Genomic DNA, 20,763 nt, shown 5'->3' on the forward strand with positions numbered 1-20,763 from the left:
CAGACAGCCCTTTTGCAAAGCATGGGACAAGCCACACGCGCCCCAGAGGCCTCTCGCCCCTAATGCCCTTGAAACAAAACAGTGGGAACCTCATCAGCTATGCTTTAAAAGCTTGTTTGAGTAAAAAGTTTGTATTGCCTGGACAGAGCTAATGAGGTCCGGTCTGAGGGCCAAGCTGCAAGTGACGAATGACACTTGAACGGCAAGTGGACAGACTCACGTGCATTCCTCCCTGTTCACTTGCCCTCCACTTGCGCTCCACTCGATCACGAAATCTTGAGAGGTTTTTATTTAAAGAAGCATTAAATTTTAAAGATCAAAGATGTGAGACGTTCACTGATATTTGATTGTAAAATTCTGACTGGTTTTAATGAGACACATTGCTGTCCTCAATGTTAGCACTTATTATAATACAAGGGGAAAATGCTGACTTTTACCTTCACACGACAGGCCGTGGGACGTAACACCAGAAAGGCTCTCTCTGCACACATTACAGAAGGTTGGTCGCGCATGGGAGCAGGCGTACCAGTTATGCATCCCTGAGAAATGTTCCACGTTAAACTGTGCAGTCTAATTAAAAAAAAAGTTAAGGTAAATGTGCAAATACTGAACATAGATAGCTACAGCACCTACCACCAACTCATGTATTAAAAGGCCATCATGCTGAAGTGATACACAAACCTATTAAATGTTTAATCAAATGCAGAGTTTTCTTTCATGGGTTTTTCGTACTACATAATTATTTCCTCCTATTTACTGTAACTTGGAAAATATTTCAACAGAAAGGACAAGTTGTACCAACAGAAGTGTTAATTTTACCTCATAATGTTCTCGGGACTGTACAGACTTGAGTGAACTGATCCAATCTTCCATCTCTTTTCTGTTCTCTGCACACAATATTAGTCTCCTGAATGGAGTGATTATCTGAAAAAGATCTCTTGGTATAATTAGTCTGAATTTCTACAAGGATCGTTTAGAACAGAATGTAAGAAGAGGAAGCTGCTTTATAAGCCACCTGAAGTAAAAATAACCCTAATTATCTTAATAAATTACAAAAGCAAGTGCTGGTGCCAACTACAACTGGATCATAAACATTTGCCTTTGTAGTGCATGAAGAACACTGGCAATTTTTTTATCTCAACGTGAGAACCATTTCAAAATAAAAAAATAACTTTTTATACACAGACACACATATAGATAGACACATACAGATATATATTCGTACATGCATATGCATAGTACAGATAAGACTACTTAAGTACAACCCGCCCCCCGCCCCCAAACACACATGTAAGCCTGTACTGGGAAAAGGGTTTGGGGCCTAGGACCTAGGTCTGATTAATACACTGCAGATACATAGATAGACCAGACTAGCAGATAAAACAGAGTTGCGCTTACCGTAACTGCTGTTCATTGACGTCTTCTGTGCAGACACACATGGGACTGCGCCTGCGCAGGCCTGCCGACCGGATTTTTCTTTCTAGCAAACGTCCACTAGGGGGCGCACGTCCTTCCCAATGCGCATGCGTGGCCGTTTCCCGCCCGAGCGACATTGGGCGACGTCGCCCCCTTTCCCCTCAGTTTCTCCTTTGCCGCCGAATGCCTTCACATCATCTGGAAGAACACAGCGGGGTAGGAGGGAGGGTTGTGTGTCTGCACAGAAGACGTCAATGAACAGCAGTTACGGTAAGCGCAACTCTGTTTTCACTGTCCGTCTTCTGTGCAGCCCCACATGGGAGACTCACAAGCCACTTACCCAGGAGGCGGGCATGTGTTCTCATCGAAAAAGAGACTGAAGCACTGCATTACCAACAGCAGCCTCTTTCCTTTCCCACACGTCTAGTGCGTAATGTTTAGCGAACGTGTCAGAAGACGACCACGTTGCAGCCCTGCAGATGTCTTGCAAGGGCACGCCCCTAAGGAAGGCTGCCGAAGCAGCCTGTGCTCTGGTGGAATGAGCTTTTAGTTCCAAGGGGCAAGGTAACTGAGCATGCGAGTAGCAGGCTCTAACAGCATGAGTGACCCAACGGGAAATTGACTGGGCTGTAGCAGCCTTTCCTTTCCTGGGCCCATAATAGCACACAAACAGTTGTTTGGCACTCCTAAACTGTGATGTACGTTGGAGGTAAAATAAGATAGCCCTTCTCACATCCAAAGAATGTAAGGCTCTCTCAGAGTTATCAGAAGGGTCAGGAAAAAAAATAGGCAGGACAATGTCCTGTGAGGTGTGAAACTGAGTGGACACTTTGGGTCTAAAACGAAGGTCAGGTCTCAGCACCACCTTATTCTGATGGACCTTCAAAAAGGGAGGGTCCCACCTCAGTGCAGCCAGCTCGCTAACCCTACGGGCAGACGTAATGGCTATCAAAAAGGCCACCTTACAGAATAACCATTTCAAATCACAGGTGGCCAGTGGTTCAAAAGGCGATTTCATAAGCCCCGCCAATACTACTTGAAGTGACCACTGGGGAACAATTTCCTTGACCTGTGGAAACATATTGTACAACCCTTTCAAAAAAGACTTTGACAAATTGTGGGAGAACACCGTCTTCCCATCTATTTTAGGGTGAAAGGCTGAAATGGCAGCCAAATAAACTTTAATAGAGGAATTAGAGATTCCCCATCCTTTAGGGACAGGAGGAACTCAAACACAGAATACAACTGGCAATCCCAAACATTAACTGCGTTGGCCGCAGCCCAGGCCTCAAATCGCTTCCATTTAGCTGCGTATGACCTGCGAGTGGTGTCCCTACGGGCATTCAGCAAAATTTCAACTACCCTGTCAGACATCCCCTCCGTCCCCGAATGTGCCAAGCAGTGAGGTTGAGTTTGGGTAGGTCGTGATACCAAACCCCCTTGTCGGACAGAAGGTCCGGGTTCAGAGTGAACCGATAATATGACCCCTGTGAAAGCTGCATGACATGTTGGAACCATGCTTGTCTGGGCCAGAAGGGGGCCACTAGAATTAAGTGCGGCCCATCCCTCTGGATTTTGCTGACAACCCGAGACAGCAGTGGGAACGGAGGGAAGGCATAAAACAGGTGCCCTGTCCAGCGTATCTGGAAAGCGTCTCCCAGGGAGCGGCGACCTAGCCCTCCCCTGGAGCAGAATTGTGGGGCCTTCTTGTTGGCCTCTACCGCAAAGAGATCTACGTCTGGGAACCCCCAGTCCAAAAAGATGGCGTTCAGGTATCTGTCTGCTACGGTCCATTCGTAGCTGTCGAATCGCATCCGACTCAGCGTGTCCGCGATGACATTGGTGGTGCCAGGAATATGGACCGCCTGAATGAATACGCCTCTGTCCACGGCCCAGTTCCAGATCCGAACGGCCTCGTCGCAGAGGGCCTTGGATGTAGTGCCCCCTTGCTTGTTCAGGTAAAACATCGTGGTGCAGTTGTCTGTGAGCACCTGAACTGCTTTCTGCTGCAGCGTGTCTGCGAAAGCGATAAGGGCATAACGGACCGCTCTCAATTCTAGCAGGTTAATGTGATTGTCCCGTTCCTGCTCTGACCAAACCCCATGTGCCCTCAGGGCACCACACTGGGCTCCCCATCCTACCGTGGAGGCATCAGTGGAGATCGTGATCTCGGTTTGGATGGACCCAAACGCAACACCCCCAAGGAGGTTAGCCTCATAGAGCCACCATCGTAAGGCCCGGATAATCCCTCTGGGGATGGAATATCGTTTATTCTGGGAATCGTGCTCAAAATCATGAACCGACAGGAACCACAGCTGGAGAGGTCGCATGTGCAACCGGGCCATAGGGGTGACAGCTGTAGAAGAGGCCATATAGCCCAATAGCCTCTGGATCGCTGTTACGGATTGGAACCTGCACTTAGAAAAAAGGTTCACCATCCTGCCAATCTTTAAAGCACGCTCCCTGGGGAGAAAACCTCTATTTACGCCACCGTCCAGTTCCATACCGATAAACAGTATTCTTCTGGATGGGGTAAGGTTAGACTTTTGCAAATTGACCAAAAGCCCTAACCGGGAGCAGGTGAGCATCACTGTACTAATCTGGGCCATGAGTGCATCAGCAGAGGGAGCTGCTAGAAGCCAATCGTCAAGGTAGGGATAGATGGTACAACCCCGTTCCCTCAAATAAGCCACTACCACAGCCATACACTTAGAAAAAACTCGTGGGGCCGTGGAGAGACCAAAGGGAAGCACTTGGTAATGGTAGACCTTATTGTTACATAGAAACCTAAGGTACTTCCAATGATCAGGATGGATGGCAATATGAAAATATGCATCCTTGAGGTCCAGGACAGTGAACCACATGCCCTCGGGCATTAACTGTAGGACCGTGTTCAAGGTAAGCATCCTGAACCTCTTGACGAGAACGAACTTATTCAGTTCTCGTAGGTCCAAGATGGGTCGTACCCCTCCATCTTTCTTGTCTACCAAGAACATCCTGGAATAAAAACCTAAGGGGGGGTCCTGAGGGAGCACCTCCCGCACCGCCCCTTTCTCTAGCAGTGCTACAACCTCAGCTTGTAAGTTATGAGAAGAGGATTGTATTGAGTGGTCAGGAAGAGACAACACTGGGTAAACATCAAACTGAATTTTATATCCAACTGTAACGATTTTAAGAACCCAACTATCGGACGTAATCTCCGCCCATGCAGAGGCAAACTGAGCCAATCTGTTCCCAAACACGACAGACTGTTCGAGCTCTAGTCAGAACTGCTTTGGTTGCGTAGCTGACTCTTTGGCATCGGAGGCATGAGGGCCGCGACGAGGACGGTAGGTAGGCTTCCGGCGCTGGTAAGAGCCTGGTGGTTGGAATGGCCGGTAGGAACCATAGCGTGGATACGGCTGGTACCGGTGCTGTCGTCCACGATAACCCTGGGCAGGGCGATACTGGCCACGATTCTCGGTGGGTGGTCTGGCCGGAAGAATACCATAGGACCTGGCTGTAATACGATCCTTGCGCTTCTGCGACAGGTAGTCATCTGTTTTGGTAGAAAACAGGGATTGCCCCTCAAATGGCAGGTTCTCCACCTTATTGCGTGTCTCCACTGGCAACGCAGTTGTGCGGAGCCACGAGTGCCGGCGCAGGACGATGGAAAAAGCCAGTGCCCTCGCAGAGGTGTCAACTGTGTCACGGCCCGCATTTATTTGTTGCCGGGAAAGCCTCAGGGCCTCATCGAGGATCACCTTCGCCAACACTCTCTGGTCTGCTGGGAGTTTCTCCAGGAAGGCCGCCATGCGGTTCCAAAGGAATATCTGATACGCCCCCATGATGGCTGAATAGTTGGAGATTTTCAGCGTGAGAGCAGCAGAAGAGTATAGCTTCTTGCCCAAAGAATCCAACTTCCTGCTCTCCTTGTCAATGGGCACCGCATAGGACCCCTGGCGTTGGCGGGTCTGCATTTCTTCCGTAATGAGGGAAGAAGGAGGCGGGTGTGCAAAGAGATATGCACAAACATCATCCCGTGTCTTGTATAGAGCCTCCAGCTTGCGGGACGTCGCGTACACAGAGGCCGGCTTCTCACAGATGTCGTGGATGATCTCCACCAAGCCTTCAGTGAATGGGAAGGCAATAGTTGGAGGGTTCCCGGACTGGACATATTGAAGAATTTTGTCCTTTGGCTTAGGATCTACGGCCGATATCTCGATGTCAAGAGAACGGGCCATCCTGACCATCTGCTCAGAGTAGAGCCGGTAGTCCTCAGATGGTGACACACGACCGGTCCCAATGATGACGTCATCTGGAGATGGGTCAGATGGAGGACTGGGACTCGGGCCCTGGTAGGGTTCAGCAGGATAGTAAGGTGAACCGTGTCTGGGAGAACCATAGTGGGAGAACTCACTTCGAGTGTCACCCCAATACTCCCTGCCAAATGATGGAGAGCTGGCATACAGGGAACCCTCTCTGTCAAGTGCAGCCCGTGGCAGGTGATAACGCCGGTCCACACGGTCTGCATAATCATCCGCATGCCACTGCTGGGTCGGAGGTGGCGCGTCGGGCAGATCACCATCATCATCAGACGAGTGGTGCAGCGGAGGCGACAGGTGCGGCGACGGAGTCAAAGGCCTCTCCCAGAGGACCTCATCCGTTTGGACCGAAGCCGATTGACTGTGCTTCGACTTTTTCTTGGATTTTTTACCGCCCTTGTCAGCCGAAGCCGGATCCGAGCTTCGGTCCTTGCCAATCGGATCCGATGTTTTCGGATCCGACCGAGCGCCCGTCTTTGGAGCGAGGCTGGTGCGCGCCGACTCAGCAAGCTTCGGAACCGATGGAGTCGGAGCCGATGGCGGATCCGATGGTTTGGGAACCGACCCAGCCGGGATGTTCGGTTCCGATGACGTTCTCGGCACCTTCGGAGTCGGTGTGAAAGTCGGTTCCGACCTCGACGGGGACCTGGAACGGTGACGCTTCCGAGTCGGATCCGACGTTGGTGCCAAGGGCTTGCGACCCGACGCGGAACTCGCAGTCCCCTTCGGATCCGGGGTTAACTGCCGGGCTTGGCGACGATCCGGGGAGCGGGAACGCGAAGTGGGCGCGGTCTTCTGGGACCCCTTCTCAGGGGGGGTGTCACCCGTCCCACCAGCCGGTGGAGGTCCCTCCGGGGTAACGGGAGCCCCCGAAACCCGCATCGCCCGTCTCCATAGCAGGGCGTTCAGCCTATTAGCCCTCTCAGCTCTGGCCTTAGGGGTGAACCGTTGACAGTGCTCACACTTTCCGACGATGTGTCCCTCGCCGAGACACTCGAGGCAAACGGCGTGACCGTCCGTCCTGGTCATCTTAGTGGAGCAGTTGGAGCAGCGCTTGAACAGCGACTTCTCAGACATCTTCACTACGCAAAAAGTTTCCTCAGAAAAAGTTTCCTCAGAAAAGCGGACAGCTAGGTCTTTACCGGTCGGCGGCAAAGAAGAAACTGAGGGGAAAGGGGGCGACGTCGCCCAATGTCGCTCGGGCGGGAAACGGCCGCGCATGCGCATTGGGAAGGACGTGCGCCCCCTAGTGGACGTTTGCTAGAAAGAAAAATCCGGTCGGCAGGCCTGCGCAGGCGCAGTCCCATGTGGGGCTGCACAGAAGACGGACAGTGAACTGAGCTGTACCTACGGTTGTGCTAATTTGTATGTTTAGCAATGGCTGATGGGACATGTGTAGAAAAAAGAGGTCACCATGACCTGGAGAGGTGGTATAACACAGGACTGGGCCAGCTGAAAAGACTAGAGAGGAGGGGAGCTGCTGCTGCTGCTGCTGCTTGGAAGGCAAAGCTTGTTTCCAAGCTTTGGAGCTAAGAACATCATAGAGCTGAAACTACTGATCAGAAGAGCTGCAGAAAAGCTGAAGAAGCAAGAGCAGGAATTGCTGGCAGCTGAACTTGTTGACTGTCTGAGACCAGCGCCCTAGCACAGAGCTGCCCCACTTCGTCTTGCTAGGAGAAAAGGGGAACGGCTCCTAGGGCAACAAGCAAGCCCCAGGATCCAGACAGCATCTTCGCAAGAAGAGTCCTGCTGTGGCAAGAGTCCTGCTGGATATTCGGGACGCTGTTCCAGTCTGGCCAAATCCACAGAACTGTCTGTGCCCTCTACCAAGTGGATTGTGAGGAGGACTCTGCTCTGGGGTCACTGGTTACTGATCCAGTATTGAGAACTTTGGGAATGTTTTCATAGTTGTGTTTAAATAAATTGCAGTTATATTTTGAATTGGTAAATATATCTCTGGACATTGAACTTGGGACTCTGGGGGTTACACACACACACACTTCTTTTTATATACAGGTCAAATTCAAAAGCAGCAAGCCAATTTTCCTAATAAAACACTACAGCCAGTTTTAAAAACAGTAAGGCCCAAATACTTCTATTAACTTCTGAAATTATTTTAAAACAAAATCAGTCAAATGATACCAAAAGTCACCAAAAAGGTTAATTTATTTCTTCTACATTTATTTATTAATGTATATATGTGCAATTATGAAGTCAAACTATACCTTATAAGCACTTCAGAATTCAGATTACATGTAATTTAAAGATAAATCAAGAAGACTTATCTTAGAAGGAAAAATGGAGGTACATTTGCCTCTTTCATTCTCCTAAACGTACACTCATCTCTTACTTACCAAATGATCTCCGTAACATGTTTGTTCTAGGCCGTCCTTCTCTAAACTGCATTTCAATTTACCTAACGGGCTTACTGAATGCAGCCCGCAAGTCACTGCATAAGAAGCAGCATAAATCTGAAGGCATCTTTATAGATACAAGAGCCTGTGGAACTAAAAGACCACCCTCCACTTCATTATTTCCTTTCATGCATTAACATCTGCCCATTTCATTAGCAAATGCAACCAAAAAAAAATCTGCATTTGAGAAACTTCGGGGCCATCCACACATTTATGATACTAAATAAAATGCCTTGGTTTAATTTATTTTTCTTTAAACCCAGATGGGGGTCCAAGGCCAAACTCATTATGGCACACAAACTCTGTGAATTAAACCTTCTCAAGGAGCTCCACATGGCTTTTCAAAAGATTGCACTAAGGCAGCGGTTTCTTCTGGCTGTGTATTTCCCACAATGAGAACTGCACACACATTCCACTGAAGCAGCAAAATAGAAAAGAGTCCAGTAGCACCTTTAAGACTAACCAACTTTACTGTAGCATAAGTTTTTGAGAATCACAGTTCTCTTCAGATGCATCTGACGAAGAGAGCTGTGGTTCTCAAAAGCTTATGCTACAATGAAGTTGGTTAGTCTTAAAGGTGCTACTGGACTCTTTTCTATTTTGCTACTACAGATTAACACGGCCAACTCCTCTGGATCACTGAAGCAGCATTCAGCTTTGCAGGGAGGGGGAAAGGCCAGTCCTGGGGGGCCATGGCACCACTTCCCCACTCTTCAGATCTGCAACATGGGGCTGCTAACAAACAAACCTGCTGAAAATTCTCAACACAGATCCTGGCCCCACTAATTTCAGTACTAACTCCCAAGTCAACATGCTTAAGGATTACTGCCTTAGAGTTACCTGTGTTGATCGAACACAGGCCATCTTTTAAGAACCTCTACATATCCTTCCTACAAATCAACAAATTATTAATATTAGGACTTCTGCTTGTGCTCCTTCTACAAGAGTCAGCTCTTCAACAAAAGCCCATTTGACAACAGTATATTGCCCCCAACAGCTGTGGATAAACTCACTGAATGAACTTTTTGGTCCCAATCCAGGAAAGTCATTTCCACTTACATTAACTTCAATGGCCAGTCTCCTCTATTCAGGTTTACGTAAAGGTATTATGACTGGCTGCCTTATTTCCAGTCCCTGTCCTAACATCAGCATAGTTGAGCGCGGAGACAACACCTCCTTGTTCACCACGACTAGTCCCATTTCACCCCTAGGGAAACTCAGCACTACACTGGCTTTTAAATAATAACTGGCGGCAGAGCAACTGCGCTGGTCTGCAGGGAAGGCCAGGCCGTCCCAGGGTGCAGCCCCCTGCAGTTCCTGGGGCACGGCGCTATCAAACTTTGCCAACTGCCTAAGTTTACTCCCATTCCCAGGACATTAAATTAATGCACTTCAGTTCATTACCTGTTCATATTTAGTGCAATACACAGCATGTGAGCATGTACAGTGTGTGCCTTCCTTCACCACCGAGCAACTACAACCTGTCTCAGCGCACAAACAGCTGGAACATCAGGGCAAACAGCGTGGCTCTCTTGCAGACTCTTTCTCTCTGTGATGTTCAGCCTCACAACTCCTTTGTGAGCATCCTGCTGAGTCAGTACAAAGCCCAGCCACATCAGTCCCATTCAGTTCTTCCTTCCCCCCCCATGCCCCCCCCAACCCCACATACATCAGCTACAGGAAGAACGAGAGAGAGCCCGCCACGTAGCTCTGCTCCATTCAACTCCGAAGTGTTCCTCAGCTTCTCAGTTGAGGGGCAGAGAAGCCATTTTACCTTTACTGCTGTAGACAGGTAAGAACAAGAAAGGCGAAAAGAAGCTGCTGCAGAGGAGGGCCGGAAAAGCCCCTGGTTTCAAGGCGCACGCATAGAAGAGCTCCTTGCTCAGGCTTCTGTACCATTAAGTGCCTGGAATGAGGCAGCTCACGCTCGGGCTGATGGACTCAGGCTGCATGGGCACTGCACTCGCTGGTCCCACCACACTCACAAAAGTAGACACAACACACACACACACACTGGGAGAAGAAGAAGAGGGGACTCAAGAACTGCAGCAGGCGTGTGTGCCTGCTCTCTCATCCCTGCAGGAGAGTAAAACGGGGCAGGCTGAACAACTTGGGCCCCAGGAGTTTTGTGCCTCTATCCCCCACTCTTCGAATAAACAAATTAGACTTCAGGCCCACCGGACCCACACCTCCTTCTCAGGTACTGGCGGTCTGTGCTGGGATATTTTACTTGTCCTATTTTGCTCCACTATGGGGATTTCCCCCCTTGATTTACGGAGCCCCCAGCAATGAGAGAGAAGCAATGGGAATAACTCCCCAAGGTAAACAAAGTGCATGAGCGGACTGTTTCTGGCGGATAAGCATACGCCAGGGAGACAATATCCACATTTCTGAAGGTAAACAAGAACTCAGGGACCTTTAGAGATTAAATCCTCTCATCCAACAGAAGACATGCTATTTTAAGAACATGGAGGGAATTTCTGTGAAGCAATGTGAAGAACAACCAAAAAACCCATTCTTGAATGCCTTTGTAGCAATTATAACTGGCAGCCTACCGTGAAGCTGTTGTTGACATTTTTGGTGCTTGATTCAGCTACGCTGGCATCTGACAGGTCAACTTCATCAAAGATCAGAGACTGTGAAAAGAACGTAAGATACATTTCACTTTTGAAGGTATTTAATCCTTCTGAGAACTCAGAAGCATGTTAACTGCAAGTTCCTAAAACGTTCTTTTTATTTTCTACATTTACAGACTGATTTTAGCCAAAACAGTCCTGCTGAATAGAAAACCAGTGCCAAAAAAAATTAAAGACAGGTGTGTGTGGTCTATATTATCATTAAGCCTAATACACAATACACTATCAGCTGTCTCTGAGCACCTTCGTGGAAGGGCAGATAATAAAGGTTCTAAATAAATAAATAAATGTGGCTCTTTCATTCCAGTATATCCCTTTTATTTCCATGGCTTATTCAAAAGCTGTTGTTATCACAGGGCTGAATTATCCACAAGCTGATTTATCCCATCCAACCCTGCTGTCTTTACAAGTGCATAAAGCAGCCACCAGAGCAGAGCTTTTTGAAGGCCACAGCACAAAACACTGGGTAACCTGAGGGGCACTAAGTAATTTTTTTCCATTATATGCATATCCCCTTTTTCCTAATAAGTACATTTTACTATTATTCAAGAATGTCTTGAGAGCAACTATACAGATAACCCTGGCCTTTGAAAAACTAAGAAATTGTTATCCTACCAAGAGGGCAAATCAGAACAGCTAAACGCCAAAAGGGAGGCTGAGCGGCATTCTCTCTGTTGAATCAGCTACAAACTGTCCTCATAATTCAACTCGCCCCCTTTGACTATCACTCCATCTTTTAAGTGTATCTTTGGGCAATGGCTGTTTTTAGAATACTGCAGCTTAGGGAGTCTTGATCAAGGTCAATTTGGGGATTAACAGTTTAACTGCCTAGCTCCAAACAGTCTCTTTTCATAAGGGACCCGATATTTCCTTCTCATACTGAGAAGCTGAACCAGACATTTAACTTCCCTCATTCCCGAAGTATCTTAGAAACCAAAGACAATGGCACAAAGCACCACAACTAATTTTTACAAAGTGGGAAAAAACTACTTATGAAACCAATAATTTTACAGCTATTTTAAAACTGTTTTCATAATCACCTAAAAATAATCATAAAAGCCAATTAGAGAGGAAGAGTGTTAATTGCTAAAAGAAACACAGGCTCACCTTTGAATCCTTGGCATAATAAAGAGTACGGCCCCGAAGTTTAAAGTAACGTTTCTTCCACCTCTGAAAAGAACTGGTTTGCTTCAAAAGTAATCCTTCCTTTATACTGGTCTGGAAAAAAGAGAAGACAATATTAAAATGTAAATACATATGTAATGTACCAACATTGTACGTTATTCTTTATAGGAAACTAGGAGTTAGTGCAATTTCTTCTGAGGGTCATTGGCAACCTCAGGAAGACAGGCTGTCTACCTGGAACAGGTGTCCTCTTGAGTAGTCATCTGTACAGTTAAACCTGTGAGTTCTGCACCGCCACACACCATCATTTGTCACCTTCTAGAGCTAAACTAACTCTTTTGGTACCCACTCTGCCTGCCTTGTGGAGAACAAGGATGCAGCACACACCTTGAGAGGCTGGGCTGCACTTCACTGCTCAGTTCTTTCCCTGATCCACTCAGCAGGCTCAACATATGCACACAGAAAGAGGGTGGTCTACTCAGGAAGATCGGTTACAGGGAAGCAACCGGTTTTCCCTTCTGCGCAATCTCTGTATAGGCATGGCAAAGCGGGGAAATCAGCACACTGATCCACCAGGAGGTAGGAATATGTGAGGTCAGGTGATGGCACTGACCGCTCAAGGTTGACCTGATCCGACTCTCCAATCCAGGCTGCTGCTTTTTACAAAGTGTCACAGGAATAGAACCAATGAAACCTTTAAGGAATTAGTTCATCAACAACTGGGCAAAAAGAGAACAAATATCCAAAGGAAGGCATCATGCCAACAGGGCTGTGAGTTGTTTTCTAAGGGTTCAGGCATCTAGTCTGTAAGAGTGAAGAAGGAAGTATTCCAAAAGAGAATTAACCGAACAGTTTAATGCAGTGATACTCACTCAGTGGCTTGGGAACCAACCAAGCCGCCTGTGGTTCTTCAGAGTATTGTTCTCTAGTGTGGCACCTGCCACTTAGGACAGAGAACAGCCTGAGAACAACCAAGGTGAATGACTGCCAACACCTGACATTCTGGCTCATGCCCAGCCGGGATTAGCATGTTATGTAGGAAGGAGGGCTCCTAAACTCACACATCAAGTGGGCCACACGCTGGATTTGATCTGCTGAGGGTCCACTACCTAGGACCCTCACTCTCAATATAGACCTTCCCACCAACTATTGTCACCAGCAACAGCTGATTTTGAAAGTGCCCTCATTCTGGTCTCCATTAGACTCAGCCAGCAGTTACTAGGGAGAAGCCAGACAATGCCCCTGTCAAATTGTTGTCTTCCTGTCTTTGTTCACACCAGATTTGTGGTTTTGAATGGATCTGCAGCACAATCCAGTATAATGTTAGACTGGCAAAGATGGATTTGGCAGAAAGAGTGTTTGGACTGGTAATGTAACTTTATAATACTCATGGTTGTCTTGCCATTTAAAAGATGTCTTGCAATGCAGCCCCTGCCCCAATTATTTTTTAAGAGCCTGGCATTGCAAAGAGGAACCGAGAGCAGGATGCTCAATTAAATGGCCCGTGGTGGTATTAACCATAGGGAGGAAGCACCTGGCAATGAGAACGACTGCCCCAGGATCACCCAAGCCAGCTTCATGACCAAGCAGCCATTTGAACCCAGATCTTCCTGGTCCTGGTTTGACAACCTACCCACTAAACCACACGCTCTAAATTTGCGTGGAATATGTACACTAAACAGCCACGCATGTGTGACGGACTGCATGTTTTAAAGAAGCCTGGAAGGGCCGGTTAGACACACATTTGCTGGACTGTTAAGACTTAATCCCTCTGAGGGACAGGAGACTCCAAGGCATCTAACTGGGTAACCTGGCACAGAGACAGAGACAGAGACAGAGACAGAGACAGAGAGACAGAGACAGAGAGGAGTGTGTGAAGGAGGGGAGAGTCGGAATCTGCAGGGAAAGCAGTTTTCAGCACCCGCAGGAGAACTGGGAAAGTTGGCAGGAGGTTTGGGTAGTAAGTGCAGACTCCCAAACGGGCCAAAAAATATAATTAATCTGTTACCCAAAGAGCAGGTCTCCTTGTGTGTAGGGAGGGGAATTAGCAACAAGGAGAAGCTTGCAAGAGGGGGTAACTGGGATCTTTTGCACCAATGTATACGAGGATCCCTTCCTCTAGCGAACCCTTTCAATAAGCAGACAGATGTTCAATCAAAAAGGGGTTTTTATTTAAAATACTACAGATCAATTGCACACAAAACACACAGCACACACTAGAAACTAGTGCTAACTAGAAAAAAGGGAGGAACGTTGAAGAGAGTTGCAGAGTTCGTTTTATAGTTGCTAGGTCCAGAAGACTGGGCGTGTCCGAGGGAGAGCAGCTTCAGTGACCAGTACATCATGGCAAGAAGAGGGAGAAGGGCTCAGACATGCCATCTGAGGGCATGTAGAAGGTCCAGAGCGCGCGCACACTGAGCACATGGCAGGAGAATCATATATACTGTGTAACATACCCTGAGGCAGGGCTCAGAGTCTCTGCCCTAAAACAATGCCTTAATGGTTCTTCCCAGGGTAGGACAAAGGACTGGGAAACTGTCTCCAGGGTGAGACAATAAGGCTGGTGAACTGTCTCCAAGGTGGGACAATGAACTAGGATCTTCTAAAGGAGAGGAGATTGTCCCTTCCTGGTTAAATAGGGAGACAGCTCTAGAGAGAGGAGAAATCCCTGGTCAGATATAATTCCTCTATATCTCCACTCCCCCTTCTTGGATACACACCTTAACGCAGTGAGGGGGTTTGAGTGTGTCAGTGAAGCTGAGAGCAACACCGCCAGGAGCACAGGCCTGGTCAAGAGTCTAAACTCCTGGAAGAGTCACTCAAGGCGGAACGGTCACAGCTGAGATACCAGACTAAGATGTATCCACCCCCCCCCCTTCAAGATTCAACGTCACATCAGTAGAAGAGAACTGAATGTTCCAATAGTGATGGGAGTGGAAGAATCCTTGAAGGTCAGCAACTGGGCAGCAGCCGTAGTGGAAGGTGACACGGGCAAAGGATCTCTCACAGACAACGGCAGTGTCACTTCAACTAACCCTGGTTAGTACTGCAAAGCGGAAGAAGGCAATGGTAAACCACTTCTGCTAATCTCTTACCTTGAAAACCCTATGACGAGACAGTCCAAAAAGACGATTGTATACGTGGAAATCACCAGGTGACCAATACAGGAACCAAACAGATTACATAATTGGAAGCAGTACATGGAGAAGCTCTATTCTCTCAGCTAAAACAAGACCAGGAGCTGATTGCAATACAGATCATGAGTTGTTAATATCAAAAATGACAAGACTAAAGCTATTGTACTTTGATTACATCATGAGAAGACTCTCTGGAAAAGTCAATAATGCTAGGAAAAGTGGAAGGCAGCAGGAAAAGAGGAAGACCTAAAACGAGGTGGCTGGACTCAATAAAAGAAGCCACCTCCTCCAGTTTGCAGGATCTGAGCAGGTCTGTTAGAGAGAGAGATTGTTTTGGAGGTCTTTCCTTCATAGGGTCGCCGTAGGTCGGAGGCGACTTGAGGGCACATAACACACCATATCTCCACTACTCGTTACACCCATCCACTCCCACATGCTCAGATACAATAGCACATAACAGGGTGGCTATTCAATAGAGTAAGATATAATAATTACTAAGTGATTGTATATGAATTGTAAATATGTTATTTATGATTGTATGAAAGTATAATAATTTAGAAAACAATGTAATAATTATTTATAGATACCTATTCTTGTAAAAGTTATTTGTATTGTTGGTGATTTTGACAACAATAAACAGAATTTGGAAAAAAAGAGAAATCCCTGGTCAGGTGTGGTTGGAAACTACCAAGGAGACGTCCGGATTCAGTCGAGGACTGAAGGAAAGCGCTGGCGTGTGCAGAGAGGGGGCTAAAAAGGCGCTAAACAGAGGGCGCCAGCTTTCCTAACCCTGAAAGTGAAGGGGAATGCTAAAAAAGAAAGTATACTCAAGTGCTTGGGGCAGGGGGGGGGGACAAGGGAACAAAGGCTAAAAACAGAAGCCTCAGCCAGCAGTGAGGCGTCTATAAAGTGAAGTCTCTGCATGTTCTGAATATTACCTCAGTAATTCTGAATGTTACCTCAGTAACTCCTTAGTTATTTTTGAGTTTGAAAAAATAGGACTAGGAGTACAAAACCGAATGACAATGCAAGCAAAAATTAATCACCCAGTATAAGAAACACAATGAATAATGCAAATGAACAATGCAATAGGACTAGGAATACAAAATTAAATGACAATGTCAATAGCCAGCTACTGTGAGCAATGCAAAATGTGCGATTACTAAGGTACAAGGCAAATCCCTCCCCCTCTCCCCCACATGAAGATGTCCCATTTTGCGGAAGGATAGTACTGTGGAAGCCTTCCTGACCTCCTCAGACAGGCCATTCCACAAGGGGGGGATCAGTATAGAGAAAGACGACGGCTGCCAATCATTCCAATTTGCATGGTTCCTCTGTTCAAATATCTGAAGTTGCTGTGAGAGCGGAGAGCAGGGGAGGTAGTCCGACAGGTATGTGGGTCCTAGGCCACGAAGGGCCTTGTAGGTGACAAACAGTACCCTTGAATTGGGCCCAGCCCATCTCTGTCTATCCAGCTGAGGGATACTGGGGACTTCACTGAATTGTTCGGATAATTTCATGTCACCAACAATTTCATTCACCTCAGTTTCAAACACTAATCAAGCACTTACCCACCGTGTTTCTAGCAATTCTGCATAACACTAGTAAAGAGTCCAGTAGCACCTCTAAGACTAACCAACTTTATTGTAGCAGAAGCTTTTGAGAACCACAGCTCTCTTCGTCAGATGCATGAAGAAGAGAACTGTGGCTCTCGAAAGCTTATGCTACAATAAAGTTGGTTAGTCTTAAAGGTGCTACTGGACTCTTTACTGTTTTGCGATTACACTAACACGGCTAACTCCTCTGGATCTATGCGTAGCACTAGGTACAGCAAAATCGAAAGCCACAAAGACTCCAAAACATCAATGGTTTATGTGAAAATTGATTCATTCCTTTGTCAAAACAATGGCTTTTGAACAATAATGTACAAACCATGCTTAGCTGTGTGCTTTGAAGAAAAAAAAGGAGTTATAGCCAATTACCACAAGGTGGTAGTGCTGCTATATTAATGACAAGTGTCTAATTGGATCCTACATGGATCATTGTGTACAGGTTATTTTATACTGTTAACAAGAACTACCATCTTATTTTTTGCTACGGGCTATCGCCACTGCACATAACCACAACTTCTATTCCTAAAACTCATTAAATTGCTGTAGAATGCTTCTAAAATTAGGTCCCATGGGGGGGGGGGGACTTATAGAAGTCTGTCTTCAAGAGCATCTCGTACATATTAAAACTACGTACAAATTATAGATCATGAAGATGACAAAGAACAGTAGCATTGTTTTCATAGGTAGCAAGAGTTTTACTATTCATAAAAACAAAATGGAATTCTTTTTCTCAATCCCAGCACATGTTCAAATAGCATGAGATTCAAACTTGGCTGCAATTGGACCTCACTTTCACCTATTTTAAAGAACTGAAATGCCAAATATTGTCCAAATATGGCTGAAAATTTATTATATTATTTGGCAGGGGCATAAATGTGTCAGTCTATCCTTGATTTCAGCAACCTTACAGAGTAACTTCTTTCCAGCATTTTTTCTAAATCAACAATTTATATGGAGTTCAAGCAATTAAAAAAGAGAGTTTGCTAACCAATTTAAGTAACAGAATGATGAATATAAGTCACACAAACTTCTTTCTTCTACTCCCCCCTCCCCAAACTAACAAAAATACAGGAACGTACATTTATTATATACCTAAGAGGAAACTGGCTGAGCTACTATCATATGCAAGGCAGGAATCTTACTTGGGAAACTCTCCAGGAATACAGGGGAAATATTTTTTTTAATTAACCAAAAGATAAAAACTGGAATGAAGTAGAGTCAGAAAATGTTTCATACTGGATGGACTGTCAAAAGAAACTCAAGGAAAAGGAGAAGTAGAGCGAAATCAGCCTCCTCAGTCCCATGAAACTAAAGAATCCTGAAGCCAATGGGGGGATTGCCAAAGTGTTCCCCCCTCCCAGAATTCCTCATGTCTCCCAGCTTGTCATACCTAATGCTAAACTGACATCTGACTGCATCAAAGTCAGGTTGGCGGAAATAGTAACCTTAAAAAATCTTGCCTTAACAGGAAAGCAGAAGAGAGGAAAATGGCTGGAATCCTACAAACAAGTTCTCTGCATGCTGAACAGTCCCTGCAGCAGAGTGAAGATCTGAAGGCCTGGGGGGGTGGGGGGTGGAGACAGAAAATTCAGGGTGTCCATTTTTTCTGAAGCCTCCTTTCATTTTTCAAATGGAAAAACTGGGGAATTTGGGGAAGCCCCCCTCCCCAAATGACAAGGCACTAGACTAAGCCCTGCCTTGAATTCCAGCGCCCTGGCATCACAGCCTGATGGGTGGAAATCGGGCCTTGCAACAACTTGCTCTCCAGAGCCTCCATGCCAGCAGATGCTGGACACATGGAAAGGATCTTGAAACCCGTCAGTTTTGCAGAGTGGTGAACCAATCTGCTATGGGTTGTCTGAGCTGGGTTTAGATCTAATTGAAGAACTCGGGGTGAAGCCTCCACCACGCTTGGTGTGCCAAGGTTCAGCAGGGGCCGTACACAACCACGCTCCCACTTCCTGTCATATGATCTGCCCTCACGGACTAAAAGTGCTGTTCTGCCCAGTTTATTTATTTACTTTATTTATAGTCTGCCTTTCTCACTGAGACTCAAAGCTCAGTCACTATGATCAACAGCAGGGACATTCGATCAACCGTGCAACAGGGACAATACAGTTGAGGGTCTGCACTATCTCCCTACAGAGAGATCACGACTTTGTCCTCCCCCTACAAACCCTCCAGAAATTGGCCAATATGTTCCCCATATAAATTAACAAATGCTTGCCCTGTTTTGCGATCAATGGGCTAATACTTAAAGAGATCTTCAGATCATGCTTAACCTGATCAATATCAGGAATTTCATTTTTCAATCTGTAGGTTCCGCACCAACTATGCACCGTTAGAGTTTGTATTTGTTTTTCACTGCTGGGGAATTCCTGGCTCAGATTTAATCAGTTTGGGGTTTTTTTGTTACTGTGAGTTTCAGCCCCGTTCTTTGCAATGTGGGCTTCCAGGCTCTCTGGGGTAGATGTTTTTGCACTGAATGGCAACAAAATCACACAGAACAGTCTTCCCTCTAAACCATCAACATGCCGAGTTTTCCCTCAGTTACACTACACACACACACACACGCGCACACACACACAAAACAACAGTCCCTGAAGAAGGTGGGTGCTGGCAAGTGCACATGGTGAAGAACTGGATGGCTACAGGAAAGCAGGGTGGGGGGGATTAAAACAATCTTGTTTGCTGTCCACTTTTTTCTTTTTCTATACTGCCAATAAATTATTGCCTTCGGTGCCACATTTGCTTGTGCTTACTTCCAAGGAAGTATCTTTAGAACTGCAGCCTCTAATGAAGTCTCCCAGGGCTCTTATCAAGTCTGACTAGTTGAAGAGACCACCTCCCACCCACCGGCCCTTTTCCTCACAGGGATTCCAAATGCCTTGATGGGGCAGGGGTGGGGGAAGACCAGAGCCTGGGTAGCGCTGCAAAAAAACCAAGATGCATCCCCAGCAGGTCTACTCAAATGCAAGTCTCATGTTATTCAATAGTGCTTACTCCCAGGGAAGTGTCTTTTGAATTGCAGCCTATGATTGAAATCTCCCTTCCAAGTTTTCAAAGCTGATAGGCAGGGAGGGGAGGGGGGGTCTCCTCTCATGAGGACCTGACTGCAGGGAGGCGATGCCGTTTCCCAGATAGCTACGGGGTGGAGGTGGGGAGAGGCGCTCATGGGCATTAGTCTCATTCCCTCTTCCTGCCAACATTTAATCAATAACGTAAGGTCTCTCTCTCCACTTGGGATCCAATTGGTGGATTCTGTTCAGGAAAACAAGTTGCTGCCCTGCGAGGCGAGCCCAGTGCCTGCCTGCCTTCTGCTGTAAGGTACAATATGAAACGAGGAACACAAACTTTTTGGTGGAAGGGACTCATACAACTTAGTTTCTTGGACTTGGTTCAGTGCTCCAGAAGCTGCTTTAACAAAACAAAACAGCGATTTCTGGATGTATTTTTGGCTTGTTTTTCCCATTGTGCACACCCTTGTGGAAACTGTATATGAATATTTAAATATTTTATTCTGTTATGTATTTTATTCTATTTTATTCTATTGATTTTTTATGCTTGGACCTCTGTTCAAAAGAGCTTATTAACAAAAGGAAAAACAGGGTTGCACCCACCTGTAACTGTTGCTCTAGTGTTCTTCTGTGCAGGCACACATGAGAACAGTTCCCATGTGGGACTGCACAGAAGACACAACGATGAAGGTAAGCCTGCTTGCCTTGAAACCCTTCCCTTGACGGAGCAGTACCTGTTGGATCAGCCTGACTCCAACCACTCTGTGCTTCTTTTGGTGTAATGAATTGTGAGCACAGACACCACCGATTCATCATGAGTGTTGCTTTGCTTTGCTGACTTGCATAGCCCCCTACAGTCCTTCCCTTCGTGAAACAGCCTTCTTAAGCACCCAGGACAGGCTCTTGGCTGTTTTGACAGCTAGCCGGAGGCCATGTGCTCAAAGGAGATTCTCTCTCTGAGATATCACCCAAATAGGTCATGTGCAAAGAGCCCTTTACATGCATAAGATCAATCATGCATCACCTGGGCAATTAATTTGGGGGTCTTATGCTTGTGTATACACCAGGGTCCCAATGGGGGCCACACTCCAAAAGAATGAG

At 46.6% G+C, this 20,763-nt stretch overlaps 1 protein-coding gene across 1 annotated transcript in view; it reads right to left on the reverse strand.

Moving 5' to 3' along the window:
• DGKH (diacylglycerol kinase eta) overlaps window positions 1-20,763 on the reverse strand; it is a 138,332-nt gene that overhangs the window by 75,019 nt on the left and 42,550 nt on the right. The window contains exons 2-5 of the mRNA XM_054973702.1: window positions 11,878-11,988; window positions 10,690-10,770; window positions 820-924; window positions 438-570 (exon numbers count right to left, since the gene is read on the reverse strand). Coding sequence (XP_054829677.1) covers window positions 438-570; window positions 820-873 — 187 coding nt within the window. The 5' untranslated portion in view covers window positions 874-924; window positions 10,690-10,770; window positions 11,878-11,988. The remainder of the gene's footprint in view (window positions 1-437; window positions 571-819; window positions 925-10,689; window positions 10,771-11,877; window positions 11,989-20,763) is intronic.

This window comes from Eublepharis macularius, chromosome 3, assembly GCF_028583425.1.
Source record: "Eublepharis macularius isolate TG4126 chromosome 3, MPM_Emac_v1.0, whole genome shotgun sequence".
In the NCBI taxonomy this organism is placed as follows: domain Eukaryota; kingdom Metazoa; phylum Chordata; class Lepidosauria; order Squamata; family Eublepharidae; genus Eublepharis; species Eublepharis macularius.